The 27,994-nt window shown below is 45.4% G+C and overlaps 2 protein-coding genes across 4 annotated transcripts in view; one reads left to right on the forward strand and one right to left on the reverse strand.

Moving 5' to 3' along the window:
• Nucleotides 1-16: 16 nt before the first annotated feature.
• On the reverse strand, nucleotides 17-27,855 carry KIAA1143 (KIAA1143 ortholog). Of its 2 annotated transcripts, none has more exons than XM_077491573.1 (4): nucleotides 27,740-27,855; nucleotides 20,041-20,156; nucleotides 14,040-14,184; nucleotides 17-460 (listed from the first exon to the last, which is right to left on the reverse strand). In XM_077491573.1, the coding sequence occupies exons 2-4, from the start codon at nucleotides 20,146-20,148 to the stop codon at nucleotides 255-257; spliced, it is 459 nt and encodes a 152-aa protein (XP_077347699.1). In that variant the 5' UTR covers nucleotides 20,149-20,156; nucleotides 27,740-27,855; the 3' UTR covers nucleotides 17-254. The 2 variants fall into 2 exon arrangements, with proteins under 2 accessions (XP_077347699.1, XP_077347698.1); XM_077491572.1 differs by lacking the exon at nucleotides 27,740-27,855 and adding an exon at nucleotides 27,593-27,705.
• KIF15 (kinesin family member 15) overlaps nucleotides 27,827-27,994 on the forward strand; it is a 162,934-nt gene continuing 162,766 nt past the window's right edge. For both annotated transcript variants that reach the window (XM_077491569.1, XM_077491570.1), the window contains exon 1: nucleotides 27,827-27,991. In XM_077491569.1, coding sequence (XP_077347695.1) covers nucleotides 27,973-27,991 — 19 coding nt within the window. In that variant the 5' untranslated portion in view covers nucleotides 27,827-27,972. The remainder of the gene's footprint in view (nucleotides 27,992-27,994) is intronic.

Genomic DNA, 27,994 nt, shown 5'->3' on the forward strand with positions numbered 1-27,994 from the left:
TTTCTTTAAGCTAATAAAAGATAAATCATATTTTTTGCTTTTAATAGTCTTGTTATATCAAAAATGAACACGCACAAAAACCGCACTAAAAAAGTACCACACAGATAAAAACAGAATCCCTTTTGAACAAGGGTTAAAAGCAAAACCTCATTTTAAAAACTATTTTACAAACATCAAATATGATTTTTAATTTATGAGTTTTAGAAATAAACTTAAAAAAAAAAAGAAGAAAACTCATCCTGAAAAGTCAAGACCTAATCTTCATCTTCCTCATCAAAAGACAGTAAACTGCTATTCCGAACTTGTTTCTGGCTGGATTTGCTAGATGATTCCTGGCTTTCTTCCGGCTTCTTCTTCTTGCTAGAAGTTGAATTTATACCTGAAAATTTGCTATTAGTAGTGCGTTTAACTGGCTTTCTGAACAGGATCTTTCCATCAGCAGGGCCTGGATCATCATCATCTACATGAATAAAAAGATTAATTAAATATTTGATATTATTTTAACCACTTGCCTACTGGGCACTTAAACACCCCTCCTGCCCAGATCAATTTTCAGCTTTCGGTGTGCTCACAGTTTGAATGACAATTACTCAGTCAAGCAACGCTGTACCCAAATAAATTTTTTGTCCTTTTTTTCCCCCCCAAATGGAGCTTTCTTTTGGTGGTATTTGATCACCTCTGGGGTCTTTTTTTGCGCTATAAATGAAAAAAATAACGAACATTTTGAAAAAAAACACAAAACGCATTTTTCTTTGTTTCTGTGATAACATTTTGCAAATTATTAATTTTTCTTCATAAATTTTGGGCACAATTTATACTGCTACATATCTTTGGTAAAAATGACCCAAATTAGTGGATATTATTTGGTCTTTGTGAAAGTTAGAGAGTCTACAAGCTGTGGTGCGAATCATAAAAAAAAAAATTGATCACATCTGATGTACTGGTGGCCGACCCGAACAAGCCAGGAAAGTACAAATACCCCCCAAATGACCCCTTTTTTTTTTAAAGTAGACATTCCCAGGTATTTAGCAAGAGGAATGGTGAGCTTTTTGATGTTATTTTTTCCCACAATTCTGTGCAAAATTACGATTTTTTTATTTTAATTTAATTTTTTTCCACAAAATTGTAATACCACAAATAATGCCCCAAAATAAAATTTTGCTACTTCTGAGTATTACGATACTGATGACAGGCGACACTGATAACAGATGGCACGTGACACTGACATGGCACTATGTGGCACTGATGACAGATGGCACTGAGGACAGGTGGCAGTGGGGGCAGATGGGCACTTTGTTTTCATTTTATTTAATTTATTTTTACACTAACCGCTGCATCTCTGCAGGGGTTCATCTCTCCCTCCTCATACGCTGTGTGAGGAGGCAAAGCCGGCGATGAGAGATGATCTCATATGTTTACATATGAGATCATCTCTCATTGGGCACGCCGATCACACTGTAATCGGCTGATGTGATTGGCCGTTTACAGCGATCTGTGATTGGCTGTGTCCGGGGGACACGACCAGCACAGAACTTCCGATGCGGCGGCACACAGAGGGGAAGTTAAAGGGAGGACGTCCAGGGATGGCCTCCCGGCAGATGGCGTCTGCGCTGCAGCCGACTTTTGGCTATAGCACGGGCGCGAAGTGGTTAATTACATTAGCTTGACACAATCCTTAGAGTCTTAAGTAGCAGAACAAGTGCACTAACAGATATCCTTGTTAAACTATTTAGCAGTGAACAGCTGATCTTTTCCACAAAGCAGGCAAATCAATAAAGGTTTTGACTCTCCAAAACATATGCATGCAGATTTCATTATATACAGAAAATCATACGATCTATGAGATTCTTGTATTCGTGATGGGAATAATATAATTTTTCTTGACCTTAGGGTTATATCGCCCCTTTAGGAGAGGATTAGGCAGAACATGTTAACCACTTCAATACAGAGCACTTAAACACCTTCCTGCCCAGACCAATTTTGAGCTTTCAGCGCTGTCGCACTTTGAATGACAATTGTGCGGTCATGCTACACTGTACCCAAATGAAATTTTTATCATTTTTTTCCCACAAATAGAGCTTTCTTTTGGTGGTATTTGATCACCTCTGGGGTTTTTATTTTTTGCGCTACAAATAAAAAAATACCGAAAATTTTGAAAAAAAAAATGTTTTTTTTTGTTTCAGTTTCAAAACTTTGTAAATAAGTACGTTTTCTCCTTCACTGATGGGCACTGATGGGGCTACACTGATGGGCACAGATGGGCGGCACAGATGGGCGGCACAGGTGGGCATGGATAGGCGGCACAGGTGGGCATGGATAGGCGGCACAGGTGGGCATGGATAGGCGGCACAGGTGGGCACTCATAGGCGGCATCGGTGTTATACTATAGTAATGGATGCCAGTGCCAAACAATAATGCATGCCAATCAGTGATGCCCATTGTGGGCACTGATTGGCATCCATTATGGGCACTGATTGGCACCCATTGTGCTGACTGGCATCCCTGGTGGTCTAGGGAGGATTATGACCTTTATTACCTTTTCCCTGGTGGTCTGGTGGCGTCCCTGGTGGTCCAGTGTGGGCATCCTCGGGGGGGCTGTGCTGATAATCGATCAGCACAGACCCCCCCTGTCAGAGGGGCAGCCGATCGGCTCTACTCGCGTCTGACAGACGCGAGTGAGGGAAAGCCGATCACCGGCTCTTCCCATTTACACTGTGATCAGCCGTGATTGGACACGGCTGATCACATGGTAAAGAGTCTCCGTCGGAGACTCTTTACCGAGATCGTAGTTGCCGGGTGTCAGACTGACACCCCGCAACAACGATCGCCGCGATGCGCGCCCCCGGGGGCGCGCAGCGGCTCATAATCCTGATCACGTCATATGACGTCCGGTCAGGATTATGAAACCACTTTGCCGCCGTCAATTGCCTATAGGGCGGGCGGCAAGTGGTTAAAAACAGCAAACTGCACAGTACTGCCCAGGGGGGCGGCCCTACTGTCTATAACACTTCACACTGCATCAGCAGCTCAGTCCATCAAAAGTAGTACAAATGGAAGGGGTGGGTGCCCGTCCATGAGCTTCAGAGAAAAGGATTTTACGGTGAGTACAAAACAAACAAAAATATATTATATATTTTCGCTCTCATTTATTGACGGACACATAATCTTCATCTTGACCTTAGGGACGTCCCCAAGCAGTGTAAAAAAAATGAGGGGTGGGAACATCAAGAAAATAACGTCACCCATAACAACCAGAGCTCAACAGAGGAGTTACAACCTTAAACAGTCGCCTGCAAAACCTTGCGGCCAAAGCAAGCATCCAAACATGCGCTCACATCAACCTTGTAAAATTTTGTGAAAATGTGAACGGACGACCAGGTCACAGCCTTACACACATGAGAAACAGACGCTTGATGTCAGAAAGCCCAAGAGGCACCAACTGCCCTGGTAGAATGTGCCATGACAGGAAAGGGAGGCACCTACCCCTTTATGGCATAAGCCTGAACCACAGAGTCCGAATTTCTGATTCACGAGAAATGGTGGCCGACAAGACCGCCAGTCCCTTCTTCGGACCAGCCACCAATACAAACAGTGAATCTGACCTCCGAAAAAGGAGCTGCAGCAGACAGATGCATCCGCAGAACCCGGACCACATCCAAGGAATGCAAAGCAACCTCTTTTGGGTGTGATGGTCGAGGACATAAGGATGGAAGCACAATATCCTCATTTAGATGAAAAGCCGAAACAACGGCTGTGGGCACAGCACTGCCTTATCCTTGTGGAGGACCAAGTAGGGAGACTTGCATGACAAGGCCACTAACTCAAACCCTCCTGGCAGATGTAATAGCCATTAGAAAGGACTACTTTCTGAGAGAGTGTCAATAAGGGGAACTCCCTAATGTTTTCAAATGGCGGTTTCTGAAGCACCGAGAGCACCAGATTCAAATCCCATGGAGGCAGCGGTTGTTGAACTGGAGGGGCCACATGTCGAACCGCTGGAACAAACATCCTCGCCAATGAATGAGTCGCCAAGGGGGGTCGCTGGAAAAAAAAAAAATTAAAAAAAAAAAAAAAAAAAAAAGACAGCCAAAGCCGATATCTGCCCCTTAATGGTGCTTAAGGCAAGTTTCTGAACCACTCCTCACTGCAAAAACAGCAGGATCCTGGAAACTGAGTATGTACGTAAATGCCACCCCATCTCCTCACACATGGAGATGTAGGCCTTCCATGTACGATGATAAATCTTCTGAGAAGATGACTACCGTGCCCTCAGCATAGTGGAGATTACCGAATCCGACAGACCTCAGTACCTTAGCACCGGACTTTTGACCTGGCCACAAACCTCTGTACATTCCAATTGAGTGGAGAAGCCAGGAGATCCACATCTGGCATGCCCCAAAATACATCTGGATGTAGTGACCATTCCCCTTGGTCCAGAATCTGACGACTTAGGTAGTCTGCTTGCCAGTTTTCTACGCCCGGAATGTACACAGCCGACAGAGCTGGCACGTGCTGCTCTGCCCACCGCAGGATGTGAGCAACCTCTAGTGCTGCAGCCGAGCTCCTTGTTCCTCCTTGATGGTTGACATAGGACAACGCCACGGCGTTGTCTGACTGGATCCTGACCGGACGCCCCTGCAGCCTGTGTGACCATGTGGAGAGGCACCGCCTGATCGCCCGAAGTTCCAGCACATTGATCGGCAGGTGGGATTCTTCCTGTAACCAACGACCCTGGGCCGACTGTACGCCCCAAACTCCCCTCCAACCGGTCAGGCTGGCGTCCGTTGTGATCACCGTCCAATGAAGAGGAAGGAACGACTTCCCGGAGCGAAGGGTCGGCGACCTCAGCCACCAGAGCAGGTAATCCCTGACTAGCTGGCTCTCTCAAATTTGAAAATTCAGGCACAACATATTTGTTCAATTTGAACAGGAGCTCCTTTTGCAAGACTCGAGTCTAGAATTGAGCATACGGTAGAGCCTTGAAAGTGGCTACCATGAGACCCAGGACTCGCATGCAAAAAGCACACCTGTGGGACACCAAGCTGCGGTGAAGTTCTTGAAGAGTCTGCAACTTGTCCGAAGGAAGAAATACTCAGGCCTCTGGAGGAGTCCAGAAGCAAGCCCAGATACTCCAGGCTTTGAGCCGGCACCAACAGGCTTCTGTAGGCTCAGTACCCAAACTTCCGAAGAGTTTGCATGGCGATTGCCACATCCTCCCCCAATTCTGAGGCAGAAGCTGCCCTCAGGAGGAGGTCGTCCAGGTAACCCACGATTGCGATCCCTTGCTGCCTTAGCAAAGCCAAAAATTGGGGCTAGCACCTTGGTGAAGACCCTCGGTGCCGACGTCAGGCCAAAAAGGGAGAGCTACAAGCTGGTAATGCTCGTCCCTGACCGCAAATCACAGAAACCGCTGATGCATATGGGGACATGCAAGCATGCGTCCTTGAAGTTCAGGAACACCAGAAAATCCCCCTGATTGAGTGCAGCGACCACGGAGCAAACCGATTCCATCCTGAACCTTTGTACTTTCACAAAGCTGTTGAGGGCCTCGAAATCCAGGACCGGACAGACCCCTTCCTTCTTTGGGACTACAGATTGGAGTAGAATCCCTGAAACCTTTCCGGCATCGGTACAGGCACCATCACCCGGCGCAGCAGCAGGTCCTGTACTGCCCCAAACAGGGCTTCCTGACGAACCAGAAGATGACGGTTGGAGGAAAAAAAAAAAATGTTTGGCGGACAAGAAAGAAACGATCTTGTATCCTAAACAAACCAATTTGCAGACCCACTGGTCAGAAAGTAGGGAGGTCCACAGAGCGGAAAACTCCCGAAGGTATTGGATGGGGGAAAACCTTCATGCAGTAACAGATCTGCTCACAGGCTTGTTCGGCTTGCGAAACCAGGGGTGCTTTTGCCCCTCAGCAGGCACCTTGTCGGACTGGGAACGCTTACCTGTAGACCTGGGTGGATGAAAAATCCGCTTCTGAGTGAAAAGGAAGGCCCTTGCCTACGGCGTGGCTCCTTACCTTTTCTGGACTGTGGGAGCAACGTACTCTTACCCCCAGTAACATTCTTAATAATGTCATCCAGCCAAGCTCCAAATAGCCTCTCTTCCTGGAAGGGCAAGTCCGCCCCTGTTTCTTAGATGCCTGGTCCACAGACCAGCATTTCAGCCAAATCAGGTGACGTAGCACTACTGGTGATACTGAAGCTCTAGAAAGCAAGGGGGACGGGGGAAGCCTTTTGCTTCTCCAACTCACAGTGCAACAATTTCAGTAAGCTTTTTTGACACCAGGGCCATGGCTAACACTGGCCGCAATGCTGGCTTCCCACCACTGTAAACATGGACTGGGCAACCGCCTTGGCCCTCCTGTCGGCAGGGACCTTGAAAGCAGAAGTCCCTTCCACCGCAATCGTGGTTACCTCATTTAACCTGGATACTGGTTAAATGAGGCTTTCCAGAAGACGGGGAACCTGCACGCAGCTTCTAACCTGGCAACAAAGGCCTCCAGGACCACCAACAGAGTGTCCATAGGCACCGCAGGTGCAGGGGAACCGGTTGCAATAACAGGGATGTCTGGGGAAGAAGCGCCAACTTCTGATGCCATGCTGACCCACACTAGCGTGTCACCACTTAGGGACCTAAGGCAAGTCACACAAAATATCCACCCTCCTAGCTGCCACAGACTGAGGGGCCCCCCGCAGGACTCACCACCCCGGTACTGCGCTGTGCTCTTGCTGTCCGCTCTCCCGTGTCAGCCACGAGGTGTTCTGTGTAAAAAGCGTGCCGTTCTAAAAAGGAAACAAGCACCCAGCGTTAGAGGCAAAACAAGCAGAGGCTACTAGAAAAATGTCCGCCTCAGCAAAAAAACAACGTCTGAGGGCGCTGGAAAAATGGCCACCGCACTTCCAGAAAATGGGCGAAAGGAAAAAAAAAAAAAAAAAAAAAAAAAAAAACAACTGTCTGTGGCTACAGAAAAATGGCTGGAGCACGCACGGCTTCCCCACATGGCATACATGGTGGAACCATACTTACCCCTCCTGTAGGGACTGCTGGACACATTCCACAGACAGACCCATCACCTGAGCAGTACGGGGTGGCTGTCGGCCACGGTACACTGTGACACGGGCAGCAGTAGCCCGGAGCATATAGCTCACCGGCCTCCCCTGGATCAGGTCTGCTCATGCTCGATGGCTAGGCTGGGGAGACTACCTGGATCTATATTATCCAGCCTGTCACCCAGACCAGCTGTTGATCACAGGAATCAAAAATGCAGAAAAAATAAATAAAAAGAGAATATAAGGCTTTAGGCGATATAACCCCAAGGTCAAGATGAAGATGCTGTGTCCGCCAATCAACAAAAGGGAAATAAATATTTAAGAAAAAAGAAATTGCAAATTGTGATTCTCTGGATTTGATCATTACTTTTTAAATTGAATGTTAAGTTATACTAAAATAAAATAGGATTTTTGTACTCACCGTAAAATCCTTTTCTCTGTAATTCACCAACACAGCTCCTCTCTTAGCCATTGGGTCGTTACGCCGCCTTTAGGAGAAGGCTAGGCATTACATGTTATGAAAAAACATAGAACGTTTAGTTCCGCCCAAGGGGCAGTCCCTTAGGCAACAACCCCCCAGCCTGCCATGCAGCCATCAGTACGTCAACAAGCAGAATAACGCAAAGAAAATTAGGAGGGGCGGGTGCCGTGCCAGTCGGTGAACTACAGAGAAAAGGATTTTACGGGGAGTACAAAAATCCTATTTTCTCTTATATTCACCGACTGACACAGCTCTTCTCTTAGCCATTGGGACGTCCCCAAGCAGTGCCAGCTGCAGACTCTCAGAGCCACAGTAAAACTGCTGATTAACCGCACGTGGTTGTCTGGTGTTGTCGGCGTTGCAAAAACCGCCATTTGAAAATAGAGATATCCCTCTGTGGACTCTTTCCCAGAAAGTGGTCTTTCTAGTGGCCATCACATCGGCCAGGAGGGTTCTGAACAGGCGGCCTTGTCCTGCAAAAATCCTATTTTCTCTTATATTCAACGACTGACACAGCTCTTCTCTTAGCCATTGGGACGTCCCCAAGCAGTGCCAAAACGAGGGGTGGGAAAACAGCATTAAAAAAAAAAAAAAACACACACACACACACACACACACACACACACACACACACACACACACACACACCTTCATCCACCCATGGCCAGCGGGAACTAGTATGAACTTTACCCACAAAACGATAGTGTATGTGAAAAACATCACAAAAAAACAGGGTGCTCCTCAACAGAGAGACCCTACCTTCAAACCGCACCAAAACTGTGGTAACAAATGCAACAGTGCATTAACATAAAGGGTACTGTGCCTTTACCCAAAAACCAGTAAAAAAAAAATTGCATATGTAATTGTAACTATATGGTCGCCTGCAAAACTTTGCAGCCAAAACAGGCATCACACGATGCACGGACAACTACCTTGTAGAACTTGGTAAAAGTGTGAACAGACGACCAGGTCGCCGCTTTACACACTTAAGCGACAGACGCTTGATGTCAGAAGACCCAAGATGTTCCGATTGCCCTTGTGGAGTAGGCCGTGACCCGGAAAGGGGGCACCTGCCCCTTCAAGGCATAGGCTTGCACTACAATCTGCATGATCCACCTGGAAATGGTGGCCGACGAGACCGCCATGCCTTTCCTTGGACCAGCCATCAAAACAAACAGTGAGTCTGACTTCCGGAAGGGAGCCGTGGCAGACAAATACACCCTCAGCCCTTGTACACACGGTCGGAGAATCTGTGGGAATGAGTCTTATCGGACCGTGTCGTCAGATAATCCGACTGTGTGTGGTATGCATCGGACTGATTCTGTCCGAATCTCCGTCCGATCCAAATTTCCAACATGTTGGAAAGATTTCCCGTCCAACTGGGCCGGACGGACCTAATCCGATCATGTGTAGAGCATTTTCATAGGACCAAGTGCCACGCATGCTCAGATCAAATTCCTACATCAAAGCTATTGGCTACTAGCCTGAATGTAGTCCCATCGTAACGAAATTACGTCATCACATTCTGAAAGATCGGATTTTTCGCCAACTTGGCCCGACCGTGTGTATGCAACAGTTTCGGACACAATCCGTCGGACTAAATCCGACGGGCAAAATCCGACGGATTTGGTTGGCAAAATCTCCGACTGTGTGTACGTGGGCTTAGAGCCCGAACCACATCCAGGGAATGGAGGGCCACCTCCTTAGGACGGTAATGCAATGTCTTTATTGATGTGAAACGCTGAGACCACCTTCGGCAGAAAAGAAGGTTGCAGGTAAATCAACCTTGTGGATAACCAGATAGGGCGACTTGCAGGACAAGGCCGCCTGTTCCAAAACCCTCCTGGCCGATGTGATGGCCACTAGTAAGACCACTTTCTGGGAAAGAGTCCACAGAGGGATCTCTCTGATATTTTCAAATGGCGGTTTTTTGCAACGCCGACAACACCAGACAACCACGTGCGGTTAATCAGCAGTTTTACTGTGGCTCTGAGAGTCTGCAGCTTGTCTGAAGGGAGAAACACTCCCTTCCCTAGAGTCCAGCAGCAAGCCTAGGTACTCCAAACGCTGAGTCGGTACCATTACCGACTTTAGAGTCAACAGCCACCCAAATTCTTGCAGGGTCTGCATGGTGATCGCCACATCCTCTTCTAACTCTGAGGCGGAAGAAGCTCTCAGGAGGAGATTGTCTAGGTAACCCACCATCTCGATTCCGCGTTGCTGTAGCAACGCCAACACAGGAGCCAATAACTTGGTAAAGACTCGGGGGGCTGATAGCAAACCAAAAGGGAGAGCCACAAACTGGTAGTGGGCTTCCCCGACTGCAATCGCAGAAACTTTTGATTCCGGAGGCATATGAGTATGTGCAGATACACATCCTGGATGTCGAAGGATGCCAGGGAGTCCCCTTGATGGAGTGCCGTGACTACTGAGCGAACGGATTCCATTCTGAACCTCTGCACTTTCACAAAGTGATGACTTTTAGATCCAAGATTGGACATACCCCTTTCCTTCTTGGGAACTACAAAAATAGGTTTGAGTATAACCCCTGGAAACGTTCCAATTACAGAACAGGTACAATCACCCCGCGATTCAGCAGGTCCCCTACTGCCCCCAAGAGGGCCTCCCGGCGAGCCAGGAGAACAGGTATGCTGGAGGGGAAGAATCTGTTTTGCAGCCAAGAGAGGAAATCTATCATTGGTCGGACAGTCGAGAGGACCACCGGGCTGCAAACTCCCAAAGGCGCCCCCCCACCCGAGTGATGGGTGGGGCAAACCTTTATGCAGTAGCACTTTTGTTTGCAGGCTTGCGGTTCCAGGGACATTTCCGCCCTTCCGTGGTCGTCCTGGGGATGTTTAGCCGAAGTTCCGGGCGGACAAAAAAAAAAAAAAAAAAAAGCCGATTGGGAGCGGAAAAAGAGGGCCCTTGCCTACGGCGTGGCTCCTTAGCCTTCCTGGCCTGTGGGAGTAGAGTACTCTTACCACCTGTGGCATTCTTGATAATGTCATCCAAAGAAGCGCCAAAGAGCCGGTTACCAAGGAAGGGAGGATCCGTCAGGGCTTTTTTGGATGCCTGGTCAGTAGACCAGCATTTCAACCGAATCAGGTGCCTCAGCACCACTGCTGACACTGAAGCCCTGGATAACAGGGGGAGGGTATCCAGGGCCACGTCACAAACGTACTTAAGGCCATGCACTAGTTGGTCTGCTAGTTCCACGCAGACAGAAGAAGCCTGCTGTTCTCCCAATTCATGGTGCAACAGTTTTGTCCACTCAGTGTCTGCGACACAAGTGCGGATGCCAGTACTGGTCGCATGGCTGACCCCACAACCGTAAACAAGGAACAAGCCACTTCCTCGGCCTTCCAGTCTGTGGGATCCTTAAATGCAGGAGTCCCCTCTACTGGGATCGTGGTTACTTTGTTTAACCTGGATACCGAGGGGTCCACGACCAGAGGAGCTGACCACTTTTTGAGAAGGCTCTCATCAAAAGGGGTAATGCACCGCCATGTATTTGAGGACCGAAAAGGTCCGTTGCGGTCGACCCCATGCCTTGTAAATTAACTTGTCAAAAGAAGTCCGATATGGGAACACCTTAGGTGAATGGCTGGCTTACGGGACCCCAAACATCATCATTTTTAGCACCTTGCGCCCACGCACCACCTCCATCTTGGCAACGAACAAATTGAGGACCGCCGACAAGGTGTCCAAGTGCACTGCGCATTCCGCAGGTGAACCGGTTGCAATTTGCCTGGGCCTCGGGGGAAGAAACACCAGTTTCTGAAGCCATGCTGACCCTACCCTGTCTGCCACCCGAAAGGGGACTGGGACAGTGACTGTCCCACCCTCCTTACTGCTGCTGGCTGAGGGGCTCTTTACCGCAGGACTCACCACCTTGAAGGGTTCTGCTCTATCAGTGGAAGCTGCTGCTAGTGGCTCTGAAACCGCTTAGGCTCAAAGAAAATGGCCACCCAGCATCCAGTATAAGGACATAAAACACTGAAAATGGCCGCCAGAGCACAGGGAAACATGCTGCCGCTAGAGAAAGCTGAAAAAAAAATGTGTTCAGCCAAAGCACAGGTGAGCATGCTTTCCCTTGCCCACACCTAAGATGGCCACTGATGCTGAAACCATGAGGGACAGAGCTGAACAAATAGCGATGATCAGCGCTGCAAGGGACACAGGCACCTCCAGGGACATGAGAAACAGGACTCAGGACACGGCCAGACAGCGCAAGCGCCCCCACAGGCGAGAGCCCCCCCCCCCCGGAGAGCCCCTGTACGGACACACACACACCGCTCAGCAGCGACATGCAGCATCCCCCACGGGGGGGGGGGGGGGGGGAATAGGAACAAGGAGAGAAGAGAGGGAGGTGAGGGACCTCCGAATCGAGGCCGACCCACGATCGATGGCCAGGCTGGGGAGACTACAAGGATAAGGGTATCCAGCCTGTCACCCAGCTGGCTGTTGATAGCAGATAACAGGATCTACCATCTTGCGCAAAAAGTCAAGCTACTGCAGAAAAAAAAAAAAAAATAAATAAATAAAAAAGGACCGATGGGCCCGTCAGGGTTCCTAGGTCTTTCTTCGCTAGGCAAAATAAAACTGAGGCTGCTGTAGCATGCTGAGGGGTTGTTATCTAAGGGCCCGCCCCTTGGGCGGAACTAGAAAGCTCTAGCTTTATCACATGTTAACATGTAATGCCTAGTCTTCTCCTGAAGGTGGCATAACAACCCAAAGAGGAGGAGGAGGTGGCCGGTGGATGAGCCCGTATACCCCGCACAGGTCATAGAGTCTTGTACCAGAAGACTGACATCCCTGATGGGCCAGGAGTGCATCTCTGCCTAAATACAACATTCGATGAGTTACAATATATGAAACCAAATCATTTAATCAGACACAGCCAGGCGGCTAGCTTTTTATATTGGAATAAGCGGTGTGGCCGTAGGATTCTTCTAACCACTTGAACCAAGCGTTTAAAGAGGATACACCCTCCATGCAGTCCTGACTCAGAGGAAGCGTTTTTGATTTGAATCTGGTCTCTGAGATGGGATCAGTGTAGCTGGTAAGCGGCAGTAGTGTTGGTGGTGGAAGTCCTCTTTTTTCCTGCAAACTCTGATGACACTTTTCCTATATCAGTGTGGTGTGTTTAAAACACGGAGATTACAAGCAAAACATTTTTTGTTGATGGGATGATGGACTAATATTTGAACATTAGTATATGCATTTCCCTGTCTGCACTTTGTTAATATTTTTGATTTCATGCTTTATCTATTCACTTATTTGCTTCACATAGCACTTATCGGATCAGTATAGCGCAGCTTATTTGGGAATAATAACAACCCAATGGTCTAAAGAGATGAAGCTGTGTCAGTCGGTGAATGTAAGAGAAACATTTATTTAAATCTTAGCAAAAAACAGGAGCTACAAAGCCACAGTATCCTAAACTGGCCATACATTATGCAATCTTCTTATTCCCCTTTAGATTTACCTTCAAATATGTAATGCAAGGGCCTACCTGATGGCATATAATTTTTAAGTGTCTAGGTTTGACCTCATATTATATGGTTTTGGTAATTCTAAAGGAAAATTGTACAAGAAATTTGTATAATGTATGGTCAGCCCTATTCTTTTTGGGGTGGGGTGGGGGGGCGATCACAGGTGGTACGATCACTGGTGGTACCGCTCCACTTTGCATGGTGCATGCACGCGATCTCTAGCGTGCTGCACGTCGGTGGAGTCATGTTCCCGGGAACATTGCTCGTCACCAACGCTGGTAAACAGCCATTGGCCGGCGGCTGTTTACCACGTGATCGGCTGTGATCCTTTCACAGCCGATCACTAAATATCAACAAACCATGGTAACAAGATGTTACCGCATTCTCCTCCTTACACACTGATCGTGTGTAAGGAGGAGAATGTAGATTGCAGTCCATCAGAGTACACGAAGTACCCATCTGTAGCCAAGAGTACCCAAGTCGTCCGTCCCCCCCAAGATAGATAGAGATATCTATTGGAAAAAAAAAAAAAAAACAATATAGGTTACTTTGAAAAATCTGCTTTCATGAACTTCCTTCATTTCCTGCATGCTTTTCAGCTTCTCCTCTGCTCATGCCTTTGGTTTACTTTCAAATTGTAAGGAATGTATATAGCTTCTCCTCTGCTGTTTATGTCACATTCTAAGAAGCTTGGGCCAAAGAAACTATTTAAAAGTTAACTGAAACCTGGAGATCACTTAACTCAATGCTGACAATACATAAGGATTTGATCATCCTACATTTTTGCTATACAGCATGTGTGGCAAATTTAGCATTACTCCCTAGGAGTGCAACCATGCAGCAATGGCTTGTTCATAGCGTAGCAAACATCTTTGCTCCATTAAAAAGCATAGAACGCTTATGAACAAGTAAAAGGATAGAATAAAAAGGTTTATCAAAATAATTTAGTGTATCACAGTAAAATGCAGCACAACTTGATTAACCGTAACAAAAATGTTTACTAACCTTTTGCACTTCCCTTAATTTGCTGTTTAATTTTCATAACCTCCTCTTCTGAAAGGTCACCTTTCTTAAGCATCACCACTTGTGGCTGTTCATCCTCCTTGTCACTGCCATCACTGTCATCTGCTACAGAAGGAAATTCCTGACGCTGATGGGAGAACATTTTAGAACAAAAAGGAACATGTTACACTAGCCATTCTGTAGAAGCATTGCAAAAAAAAAAAAAAAAAATACATATTAAAGTGGAAGTAAAGGCCTGATTTTTAAAATTCCCTGACAAAGTTTTTTTTTTTTTTTTATTACAACAGAAGAGACCCTAGTGGCCTTTTCTGCCATAAATAATCCCCCTTCCTATCAGTGATAATGTGAATTGAGCTGTGCATGCACAGCTCAGATCACATTTACAGCCCATCACTGCAGCGCGGCCATTCAAAAGGCCAAAGAGAACCTAGAAGGAAAAGTAGCAGTGACAGCAAAGCACTGGAGGGCTCCGCTTGCTGGAAAGTGTGTCATATTGTGCTAGTATGCAGTGCATACTAGTACATTATGACTTAAACCTTCAGGGGGGACCCAGCTTTTTTCATTTTTAAAAGCGCTGACCCTTTTGCATCAGTGCAAGGTATTCTGTGGATCCGAAGGCAATGTCCAACACTGTGTTCATATTTTTCTTTATCTTGAACTTGACTTATTTCTCATTCTCACAGGACAACCAGTCTAACAAAGTCGCTTCTCTTTGCCAGTCAAATCAATAGCCTTGCATACAATTCATGATTGGCAGCGGTTGAAACCTGCCCACAATTCAGGGTTGAATTTGAACCAAGTGCTGGCTACAGTGGAAGTGAGGAATAGGGCAAGTATCCCTCTCGGTTTATCCCCCTAGTCTAAAATTAGCATTATAGGTGAACGTTAGCCATACATGGCTTGATTTCTCTTGTTTGTGGGCTAAACAAGAGAAAAAGCAATTAATTCCCCCATCCATGCTAAACAGCATTAATTGAGGAATCTCAACTACCAGTTATTGTATTCAGTCAACTACAACACTTATGGCTGCCCGGATGCACGACCAGTTATTGCATCTGATAGGATGCAGTCACTGTTTGGCTGACAATTTTCCACTAGGTAGGTGAGGAGTGATACCATGCATCCACATCTAAGTTTGGTTCACATTGGCATCATCCCGGTAATTTATGCAAATAAGAGATAAAAGGGACTTTTTATATGCCCATGAAAGCCACTCACAATCCTGAATATACAAAGTTTTAAAGTGGATGTAAACCCAATGTCATACTTTCTTAACTACTGCCATAGAGGTTATCTATAAGGATATACATGCCTACCTGTCAACTGACTCCCCTGTCTGCTATGAGACACGAAAAACTGCAGATTCTGTGGGTGGGTCTGAGGTCTGGAGCTCGGTGGGCGGAGTCATGCGGTCAGACTCCCCGCCCACCTCCACACTCCCCTTGTCAATATGCATTTTCTCCTGTGTATTTCTTACACTGAACTTCTGCTATGATCTCTAACATCCAGTGAAAAGACAGGAAAGTAACCACGACTTCAGCATGCCCAATTATGCGGAGGTGTGGAACATCCAATCCTGGCAGAGCAGCAGAAGAAAGGAGTGGGAGGGAATTAAAAAATAATCACCTGTCACTCACAGCAAGGGGGGGGGGGGGAATTTGACAAAGTTTTTCTCTGTTTGTCAAGATTTATCTCACTGAACAATAGAAGAGGATTGCTCAGAGCTGGATTAACTCTTTGTGGCAAGACTTGGCTCAAATGATAGGAAATCTTTTACTCTACATTGACAAAAAAAAAAAAAAAAAAAAATAATAATAATAATAATAATAATAATTCGGGTTTACATCCACTTTAATATATCACGGGATAAAAACAATCATTTTAAAAAAAGGACTAAAAAGGTATACAGAAAGAAAACCTTTTAAACGGTTCAGAACTTATTCTTTTTGTAAATGGATGAATACATTCACAGGTGGTCTATGTTTTTTTGCGGGAACCTCCGCTTCTTTGGGACCTTGTATATATTATAAATTATCCTGTGTAGAAGGCTTTATTTGTTTACATATCAGGAAATACAGTTCAGTACACCATCCATACATGTCAGTAAGTGCCTGAGAACTTAAAAAGTGTAAGGAGCAATGTCTCATGGGACATGTAGTCCTAGGCAGGAAGGGAGTGGGTCTAAAGGCAGAGGTTTTTTTTTTACCTTGCTATAGGGGCACGCGATACTATACTTTGCAGCTTGCTATTGGGGCACTCTAAAGGCAGGAGGAGCCAGAAGTATCGGTGGGGGACCCCAGAAGAGAAGGATCGGGCTGCTCTGTGTAATGGTTTTACACAGAGCAGGCAAGTATAACGTTTGTCATGTAAAAAAATAAAATAAAAAATAAATACTTTAACTACTTCCCACCCGGCCAATGTACATATACGGCCGGGTGGGAGTTCTCTACTTCTGAGTGGACATTCCTGAACGTCCATCAGAAGTAGGGGGATCGCACGCGTGTCCGCACAGCTGCGTGATCCCGATGCGCCCGTGTCACTTGGACACGGCGCATCTCGGAACGGCAGGAGGGCTCTGTGATTGGCCCTCCTGATCACATGACGGCCGAAGCCAAATACAGCCGTCATGTGATGTAAACAAACAGCCGGTTGCTAGGTAATCGGCTCCTCCTCTCCTCACACGGAAGTCATCGCTGAGGAGAGGAGAGCAGATCGCTGCAGCCGGCTGATGATCAGTGAGTATGAGCTGTTTTTTACAGCTTTTTACTCACCGATCACCAGTCTAGTGTAAAACACACCAAACAGTATAAACACAATGTCCCCAAATAATAAAAACACATCACCGTAATAATAAAAACATGACCCCTACATATGTCCCACTAAAATCACATGTCCCAATGATTATCTGTACACATATGTACATGATCATTTGTGTACATTTGTGCGTAATCACACAAACCAAATTTTTTTTTACCAAAGACATGTAGCAGAATACATTTTGACTTAAATTTATGACAAAATTCGATTTTATTGGATTTCTTTTAAATTAGAAAGAAGAAAATATTGGTTTTTTTTTTTCCAAATTTCTGCTCTTTTTTCGCTTATATCACAAAAAATTAAAAACTGAGTCATTAATAAATAACACCAAAATAAAGCTCTATTTGTGCAAACAAAATTATAACAATTTAATTTGGGTACAGTGTAGCATGACCGTGCAATTGTCATTGAAATTGTGAGAAATCTGAAAATTGGGCTGGGAAGGAAGGGGGCGAAAGTGCCCTGTATTGTAGTGGTTAAAGACTGTGCTGGGAGATCAGCATCTGAACCCAGAGAAGGTGGAGGGTGATAGACTGGAGGTAATAGAAGGTATTACTATTACATTTAAAAGTAAACTTTAACATGGAAGCAAGCCACGTTACGTGGAAGCAGGGCACAATGTGCACCCCAGTGTGAAAGGGGCCTAAATAAAAAAAATGTGATCCGAGTCTGATGATATTTACCAGATTCAACCTCCAATAGTATATACAGTATATCACTTCTGTTATTCTCAAAGTGGATTAGAGATTTTGCTCCCTAATCATAGTTAGTTATTTATATTTACCACTGCATATAGATTTTTAAGAATTGCCCTTTTAAACTTTACACCACACATTTGTTAAAGGTTATTATCCGATTAATTGAAACAATAAAATCGGACAAATGATAGATTATGAAAATAATCGTTAGTTGCAGCCCTAGTGGTAATGTAAAACCATTATTCAGTACACATCAGGTATGCCACTATTATATATGTGCATGTCACTTCAATGACGTAAAAAAGGGTCTCACAATGTGGATCCAATAAAACCAATAGCACTTCAAGCATTCACTTGTGCATAGGGGGGGAAAAAAAATAAAAAAATAAGGGAAGGACAATTTCCCCTGTTTGTCCATGTGTTCCCTAGCGCATAGTCTATGTGGTTCTCATGAGCATGTCTCCCCAAATTTTATTAACAATTCACCAGGTTCAGTTGAATATTTTTTTTTTTTCAATTACATTTTTTATAGTGGTTTAATAATTATACAATAAAAGTACAGACACAATTATGATTGCAATAGCATAGAAACAAAAGATAAAAAAACATTCATATACATGTTGTATTAAAAAAAATTTGTTGTAAGATCTTGTTATATGTTTATGAGGGAGAAATGTCATTTACTTGATTATGGCTCACTGATAGACTGCATCTATAGCCTGGTTAAGGGGCCATATAAGGACACATATGGATTGTTTTACCCCAGATGATATACTGTAGGAATGTCATTACGGCCCTACCAAATCCATTCAGAACTGCTAGCTTCCTTAAAAAGGCAATACTACATTTCCAAGGGTTACAATTGGCCATTACCACCCATTAGTGCTTTAAAGGGGCTGCTTAACTGTAACCGTAATTTTAAAAAAAAATGGGGGGGGGGGCATCTATAGCTTGTATTTCATTATTTTCCAATATTATTATCTCTGTCGTTAATTAAATGTTGTATACAGTTTGATTTTAGTGTTTGCGTTCTCTCTTTGCACACCTTAAACATACCCTATCACGCAACTGTGATAAAGCAGCATTTCAGAACGGATTTGTATTCACCCTGGTTATGTTATCGGCCAGGGCCTTAGATGCAAAGTACACAATCGGCAATAAAAACAGTATTGAACTACAACAAATGGGTTTGAAGGAAAAGGAAAAACTACTGCAAGTTTAACCATGTCCACATGGTTTCACTCTATGTAGTTTTGTGAGCTACTATAGGCATAACCAAAGTGTGACATCTGACTTAAGGACCAGCCGCTGCAGTTATACTGCTGCAATGTGTCTCGAACCCGCAAATCAGCGTAGGTGTACATCTACTCGTACACGGCGACTTGTGGGGGTGCGTGAGCCACTTGAGGTGTGCACTTGCTCCTATTGTCCAGCATGGGAGACAATCAGCTGGTCCGGCAGACTCGATATCCACTGGCAACCCGTGATCGTTCCCCGCAGTGACAGAACGGGGGATCTGCGCAAACAAGGCAAATCTCTGTTCTGACAGGGGAGATCACACAGATACTGTCTTTCTGCTCTGCAGGAAGACAGCTCTGTGTTTTTCCCTAATGACAGTCCCTCATACAGTTAGAACACAGTGAGGGAACACATTTAACCCCTTGATTGCGCCTGTTAACCTCTTCCCTGCCAGTGTCATTAGTACAAAACAGTGCATATTTTTAAGCAATGATTACTGTAATAATGTCACTGGTTCCCCCCCCCCCCAAAAAAAAAAAAAAAAAGTGTCAAAAATGACAGATCTGTCCGCTGCAATGTTGCAGCCCCGCAAAAAAAATAAAAAAATGGGGTTGTTCTGTTAATATTGCTTACACACAGCCCAATAACAGCAAGTAATACAACTATCACTTTTAACAAGCTGGACAAACAAGTTTGTGGTAATGGGGGCCTTCTTTTATCTGAAGCAAGTTCTTACTTTTCTCAGCATGGCATAGGCAATGTGGTGAAATCAGGAAGTTAGAGTCCGAAGTGGCTCACAATAGTGAAGACTTACCAGGACAAGAAGATGCTTCATCAGCAGTTGCTGTCAATGGCATATCTGTCCATCTTTGACTACAGTGTTATCTCATATTGTCACAATTTGCTGAAACTTTTACAGATACATCTGTGAATGCTAACAGTGACTTAATCTAATCAAGTTTTCTGAAAAATATTCTAGGGCAGGGATATGCAATTAGCGGCCCTCCAGCTGTTGCAAAACTACAAGTCCCATCATGCCTCTGCATCTGGGTGTCATGCTTGTGGCTGTCAGAGTCTTGCTATGCCTCATGGGAATTGTAGTTCTGCAACAGCTGGAGGTCCGCTAATTGCATATCCCTGTTCTAGGGTGTTGAAGCACATTTTTATTTTTTCCAAAAAGCTTGAACTAACCTTTTAAATATGGACAATATACAAAACAAGATACACACCTTAGTATCCACTGTTGGACCCTCTCTGTAGCCAACATCTTTCTTAAACTTTGTCAGGAAGGCGGGCTCGGCAGGCTTCACGTAGGACACCCGATTTTTCTTACTCATGGCTGCAACTGTACAGAAACAAAAGTATTAAACACCTACAAAGATATTAGTGCATTGTTATTGGCAAGTTGGCTGACAGACTTGCATTGTAAAAAGGAGCACTAAACCACAACCAATATGGGATTAGTACTGCAAAACAGAAGGCAGAGCCTAATAACGGTTCCAATGGAAATATGTTATTACAACCAATAACTTGCCAGGTCTGTTTTATAGATTGTGGAAAGGGCAGGGTTAGAATGTTGCAAACTTATTTTTGAGTGAAGGTTTAAGTGAAGGTTCAATTTAACCACTTGCCGACCAGCTGCCGTCATTATACTGTGGCAGGTCGGCACGATCCCACAAGAGATTGACCGGTATTTTGTATTTCTTCTTAATTGTGAATAAATCACACCAACTGTTGTCACCCTCTCACCAAGCTGCTTGCTGATTGTCTTGTAGACTGTTCCAGCCTTGTGTAGGTCTACAATCTTGTCCCTGACATCCTCAGACAGCTCTTTGGTCTTGGCCATGATGGAGAGATTGGAATCTGATCGCTTCTGTGGACAGGTGTCCTTTATACAGGTAACAAACTGAGATTAGAAGCACTGCTTTAAAGAGTGCTCCTCATCTGAGCTTGTTACCAGTGTAGAAGACACCTTTGAGCCAGAAATCTTGCTGACTGATAGGGGATCAAATACAATTTAGAACTTTTTTTAAATGCATTTTTTATGGATATTTTTGTTGTTATTGTCTCTGTTAAAATAAACCTACCATTAAAATTATAGATTGATATTTTTTTTGTCAGTGGGCAAACATACAAAATCAGCAGGGGATCAAATACCACCCCCCCTCCCCCCACTGTACCTGAATTGCAAGGTGCTTCGCCCCAAAACATCCTGTTTTCACTTAAATTTAGCAAGGCTGTGTGTAGGTCTGCCCGTACATCATTATATACCAACCTCTTTTTTTTTTTAAATTAAGAATAACTTCACTTGAGAAGGAAGGTTTGCAGATGCTGATCCTCCGTCCCCCCAACCTAGGGGTGGTACCCATTATTTCTGCCTAGGAGAGCCGAGTGGAATTTCAGCCCCCTTCCTCCCTGCCTGTAACCTCCTAGGACAAGTCCCATGAGACTGTGGGTCTACTCAGAAACCACAGCGCTTCTCGCATTTGTGTAGTGGAAAGCCAGCTGAGAATTAAAATCAAAGCTGACAGCCAACAATAGGTGGCTGAGGGATTCCCCTTCCGCAGCCGCACATTTGCAAGGGGTGTGTATAGGCGTCGCTGCAGGGCAAGAAATGCCTCCTCCACCTACGATTCGCTGTTGCCTTAAATAGTTTCTTGGTCGGATAGCTCAGGAAGGTTCCGACTTGTGTCCAAACACACCTGAGATCATCAACGGTCAGGAGTCCACTGTTTTTGAGTCTGGACTTACCTCTATCCAGTCTAACAATTCTTAACAAATCTTGCCTATAACAATTTGATTGATAAAAAGTGTTCTTTAGCAAGGAACATACATTCCACATTAATAATGATGCTACCAAAATTAGTGTGTGCTGTAAATTGCCTCCAGCATTGCTCCCAATCCTTGTTGGAGGCTACCATTTTACTGAAGCCCAGAGCCCCCAAAATAAATGATAGAACGGAACTAAATCCATTGATTTAACGGTTTCAAATCAGTTACATTCCTGTAATACCTGGATTACCAACTGTCACATTTGCTTGTGTCCTCAAACTGTCAAACCATCAAATGGCAAGTGTCATAACTGATCACATGTGCAGCATCGTGGCATCAGGTGGCCATCTGCAAAAAAAAAATCAGGATATGGCGGACTGAAGAAGGGGGGTGACGTTCCCTTTTAGGCCTCATGCACACTGGACACTTTTACAGCTGCTCCTAGGGAAGTTATGCTTTTTTTTTTTTTATCCTGCCTCTAAACTCCTCTGCATGTTAGCCTGTGTGCCCATGCACGCAGGAGATGTTTTGCGGACGTCACCTGTCTGATTTGTGCACTTCACAGTAGCCTATAGTGTCACCTTGTGGCTATTTGCGGGCACGATTTTTTTGTTTTATATTGTGAAGCTGATCTTTTACTTTGTTACATTTCTGCCGAATTTGTTACTTTTTATTGGACTAAGTAATTCAATAGGGTTTCATTTAATGTGGTTGTAAACCCTTACAAACCACTTTGATCTACAGGTAAGCCTAGATTAAGGCTTACCTGTAGGTCCAAGAAATATCTCCTAAACCTATACGGTTTAGGAGATATTTGCCCGAAGACAGGCGCCGTAGACAGCGGCGCGCAGGCGCACTGTGCGCGGCATTTCCAACAATGGAGCTGCCGCGCGTGTCGGCTCCCATGCGCATGCGCGGGAGTGACGTCATCGCGGCTCCGCCGAATGACAGCTGCGGAGCTGCGAGACCCCACCGAAAAGATAGATGCGCCGGACTACAGGGGACATCGCTGGCTCCTGTGTCAGGTACGTGACACATAATGGGCTACTATGCGATGCATAGTAGTCCATTATGCTTTGCCTTTGCAGGGAATGAAAGAGGAAGTAAACCCATCAGGGTTTACTTCCTCTTTAATAAATGATCGCTAAAAGCTACACTTAGATCATTTTTTTCATATATCTCTTTCTGGGGGCTGTGCTATTGCTCGAGTGACCTGTATGTACTCTCTTCACTGGTCGGATTGACGCTATGTGGATATACACAGCAAGTTCTACTACCACTCATTTGATCATCAGTGCCTTACTGGATTCCATGCTTCTGGAGGAATATACCCGATTCCATCCTGTCCGTATTTGTGGATCGGTACAGCTGGATCCGTCTGTCCTCTGTTACATGATTAAGCCCATTTGACTTTTCAGTGGTCCATCATATTCGGTAAGAGTATTTTGTGTAGGTGGAAGGATTTGTCACTCTGATTTTGGCTCATCATTAGAAGATTGCCTTCATCACGTGATGGTCTCACCTTCTCTCTCTAAATTACCATTTGATTATTTAGTATATGGACTTTATTTGCTCTGCACCAATTTTTGAACTTGCCATATATGATTGAGGTGTTGTGATTTGCTCCTTTAGGTGTTCAGCCCATAATTATGTTGTTCATTTTTGTGTGTGCGCTGATTGTTTTTCTTTACATATTATAGGAATGTGTGTAAAGCCTGTACCGACAGAAATACAGGTGCTTCCAGCACCAACATACTTCTAAAAAGTTGCTTGGCTGTGTCTGGTTGCAAATTTTTTGGAGTAATTGTGAACAGAGTACCGATTATTATAAATAATAATAATAATAATAATAGGGGATTTATATAGCACCGACAATTTATCAAAAGGTTTTCACCATCAAAACAGGCACAGCAAAAATAATAGCAAGCCATCAGGCTCTCTTGAGCAGTGCCGCTGTTTAGACCTTAAAGGGGTTGTAAACCCTTGAGGTTTTTCACCTTAATGCATTCTATGCATGTCATGCAGCAGACCCCCCCCCCCCCCTTACTTACCTGAGCCCCGTAAATCTTGCGACGGGAACGGGCACACCAGCTCTGGCCAGTGTCTCATGTCCTAATTGGCTAGATTGATAGCAGCGCAGCCATTGGCTCCCGCTGCTGTCCGATGGGGCGCTCGAGAAGAGGTACCACCAGCGCCGCTGAGAAACTTCAGAAGAGGAGGATTGGGGCCGCTCTGTGCAAAACCAACTGCACAGAGGTGGTAAGTGTGATATATTTATTTATTTATTTTTTAATAACAAACGCACCCCACGAGGGTTTAGTAACCCTTTAAACCTTGGCCTCTGGCTGATACCATCTTACACAGTATCTCTGTGTTTCTGTGTCCCTCTTTCAGCTTTTTTTTTTTTGTTGCAGCACCCTGCTCCATGGGCCCACTCCCTGGCCTCTCAATAGGGGTTTTCCTGACAACCCGGTCTTTAAGTCCTTCAAGTCCTCCAGGACCTCTAGATTTCCTCAGTTCCCTGGACCCACCTAGTCCTCTCAACTTTCTCAGTCCTTCAGATTTGCTTAGCCGTCTCGCTGGACAAGGAATCTCTTGTCTCCAGCATGGAATGCTATCTCCTCAGTGGAGCACACCTGTCTCCTTATACAAGCTATGAACTATACCCAAGCCTGTCATTTTAAATGGGTGTGCACACCTGCCCACACACCCTGATGATCTTCAGCAAGACCTGGACACTAGGCTGTAGACTTCTTCCCTTCTCAAAACTCTTTGAAGGCTCCAAACTCCAGAACCCAAGCCAGGAATACAAAAACCCTGGAGAAAACCAAAAGATCAGTGTTCTCTGCTCTAACTCGATTTTCATGTGACTAGAATGAGTGTGAACACTCAGCCTGCTGGTCTTTAGCAAGTCAAACAAAACCAGAGAAATTTCCAAGCTCAACTTACCGACCAGCCAGCTACCAACCAAATTGACCTGTTTAACAAAATATGCGTTAAAAACAGGGGTTTAGTCTGCACACATTTGCAAGTACGTGCGTAATCTACAAGCCCCATCAAGGCACCCTATTTTCTGTAGTCCCTAACGCTAACTTAAGAGTCTCCACAGTGGAGGCACATGCATTTTGATCAACAGGTAGATGGCAGGTGAGCCCACCTTTCATTAAAGGCACAATGAACATCCAGCGCGTTGCCTGACCAATACATTAAAGAGGAAGTAAACTTCCTAGGATTGTTTGTACCTATATGTACTGTAAATATCTCCTAAACGTGCATCCTTTAGGAGATATTTACTGCATATGCTGCCGATGACATCATCGGCGAACGCACTCTGAAGGAACAGCCGCCGTGCCATTTCTTCAGAGCCCTGTGCCATAACCGGCAGCTCCTGCGTGCATGCATGGGAGTGACGTTACCTGGCTCTGGCCAGTTACACAGCCGGGGTTCACAGACCCGGAAGGAAGATGGGCAAAGATGGATGTGGCCTCCAGCGGTGACAACAAGGGCTTCGTTTGCAGGCAAGTTTCACATAACAAGCTAGCACATAATACTAGTATACATACTAGCACGTGCCTTTTCTTTGCAGGTCAGCAAAATGTAAAATAGGGGCATGGTTTACTTCCTCTTTATCAATGCAACCAAATAGCCACTGCCCCCACCTATAACTGGCCTATGCAGCAAGGAGCACTTGGAATGGCAATGCAGATCAAACAAAACCAGAGAAACAACCATTGGTTGTATGTCCTTCAGATTTGCTTAGTAGTCTCAGCCCTCTGGATAAGGGATCTCCTGGCTCCAGCATGGAATGCCATCTCCTGAGTGGAGCACACCTGTCTCCTTACACAAGCCAAGGATTATACCCAAGCCTGTCAATTTAATGGGTGTGCACACCTGCCCACACGCCCTGATGATCTTCAGCAAGATCTGGACACTAGGTTGGAGACTTCTTTCTTTCCCAAAACTCTTCAATATCTCCATACTCCAGAACCCAAATCTTAGAATACCAAAACCTGGAGAAAACCAAAAGATCAGTTATCTACTCTCTAAATTGATATTTTGAAGCCTTGTACTCTTCATATGTGTGAACCCTACTCTACTTCCATCTTCACAGTGGCTTCACACACCGCATTGCTGGAACGAGAAGGTGGAGTATTCCTTTGCTTTTGGTTCTGCTTCAAGAGCACAGTTGACACGAAAATGTAAACAAAATTCACCCAAATTATAAAAAAATAAAAAATAAAAACGCATTGTTTGCCTTAAAGTCTGCAGAGCATTGCACCCACGATCAGTGTAGCATGGATGCACTGACTCCTGTAGGTTTTACATCCCAGACCCAAGTCTGATCAGAGGTATGGACCTACCGTTATGTGGCTTAGGGTTGCCACCCCATCCCTTTAAACCCGAAAACATTAATTATACAGGTTCTGTGGCTGATTAAGGTGGTCATTAATCTCACTTGGTGCCTTATTTCCTTTAAATTGGCTGCAGAACCTGTGTAATTAATATATGTGTTTGGGTTTAAGAGGGATGGCTGAAGGTACAGAAATGACTAACAGATGGACATGTGTTCACATAAGGGCACCAAAATTACCAGCAGGGCCGTTTTTAATATTGATTGGACCCTGGGCAAACATTTTCTTGGTCCCCCTTACATGCAATTTCACTCTCCACATTGAGACATACAATAAATAGCAGCTAGACTCAAAATTAGTTTAGGCTCAGTTCACACAGGAGGCGGCACGACTTGCCGCGCCGCGACCTGACAAGTCGCCCCCATTCTGTACTACGGAACCGTTCTAAGAGGAGCGACTCGAGTCGCTCCGACTTAGAAAAAAGGTTCCTGTACTACTTTTGGGCGACCTCAGGCAACTTGCATTGACTTCTATACGGAAGTCATTTGCAAGTCGCCGCTGAGGTCGCGGCGCGGCAAGTCGTGTCGCCCCCTGTGTGAACCGAGCCTTACTGAATGAGATCAGGCAACAATTGCTATTTGTTGCCAGAGGTTACAGTGTATCATTACCGCTCACTGACTGGCTGCTAGAGGTTACAGCACACATTATGGGTCACGGTTTATTTTCTAGAGGTTACAGCACATGACTTCTGCTTGTTGATTGGTTTCTAGAGATTACTGTGCATCAATAATGCTCTCTGCTTGGTTGCTAGAGGTTACTGGACATCTATACCACCCACCGATTGGTTCCTAGAGGTTACTGCACATCCTTAGCGCTCAATGATTGGTTGCTAGAGGTTACAGCACATCATCTCCCCACTGCATGTACACCATGGACTGGGGAGGTGAGGAGACCCATCAATAGACAGAAAACTTCTAGGAATCCTAGGACTCCTGGGATCAGTGGCAGCGCTGGGGGAGGGGGCATTTGGATCAGTGGCGGTGGGGTGGGATTAGTTAGGAGGCAGCACACTGTGGCAAATTCTGAATCATCTAGAGCAAAAGTTTGGCAGCATTAGTATCATAACTTCACACTGAGACAGCGGGACACAGCACGACACAGCACGGGACTAAAATTTTAAGGGATAAGGGAATTTTAACTGGGATAGTTGGCAAGTATGATGCAGCTGCTTTGGGTCCCACAATAATGATGGGGCCCAGGGCAGCTGCCCCTTTTGCCCTGCCTTAAAAACTGTCCCGATTACCAGCACCCTTTGTTTGCATGTGCAGCAGGGTGACGAATGACCCGGTTTGCAGCTGGTCTAATAAAAGATGACAACTTTGAAGTTGGGATTGAGGTAAGTATTGAGGTAAGTACAGAGGGTGCCCCCGGTCATCTCTACTGATGACACACAAGAGACCAGCTTGAGTGTCATCATTAGAGATGGACCCAGGAAGAGGTAGTCAGCTCCTGAGGACATGCCATGGCAGACACATATCCTCTACATGGTCCTGAAGCCTCCAGGAGATGCGAGACAAGGAGGATGGGGCTACCTTAGTCATGCCTTTGTGAGGAATGTACGATGGACAACTATGTGGAGAGTCATACAAGTACTTACAAACAAACCTATGCAATTCTATTACAGAGAGGGCACCATGTAGTCCTGGGAGATATAAAGACCACTCATACATTACAAAGCTCTGCTGTCCAGGTACTGCAAAGGTCCCAGCATGCACAGGTCACCCCGTGTACCCGCCTCACTCACCTCCGTACAGTCACTACACTCCGCAGCGCCGCTCACCCTCCATTGGTAGCAGCAGGCAGGCCCCTGTCTCCACCCACCTCCAGGCCGGTCACATGACCCGGACAGCTTGAAAGCTCGTGTGACGTCAGGACGGGATCTGTGTGAAAGCGCCAAATTTGAAGGAGCCGCCATTTTTGTTGTGAAAGTGACCGAAAGATACCGCGACACCACTGGAGAGAGAGTGACCGAGGAGGATGGCGCCGGGGACAAAGAGTA

This window comes from Lithobates pipiens, unplaced genomic scaffold (genome assembly GCF_037356315.1).
Source record: "Lithobates pipiens isolate NorthernLeopardFrog02 unplaced genomic scaffold, aLitPip1_a1.2 Scaffold_19, whole genome shotgun sequence".
Lineage (NCBI taxonomy): Eukaryota > Metazoa > Chordata > Amphibia > Anura > Ranidae > Lithobates > Lithobates pipiens.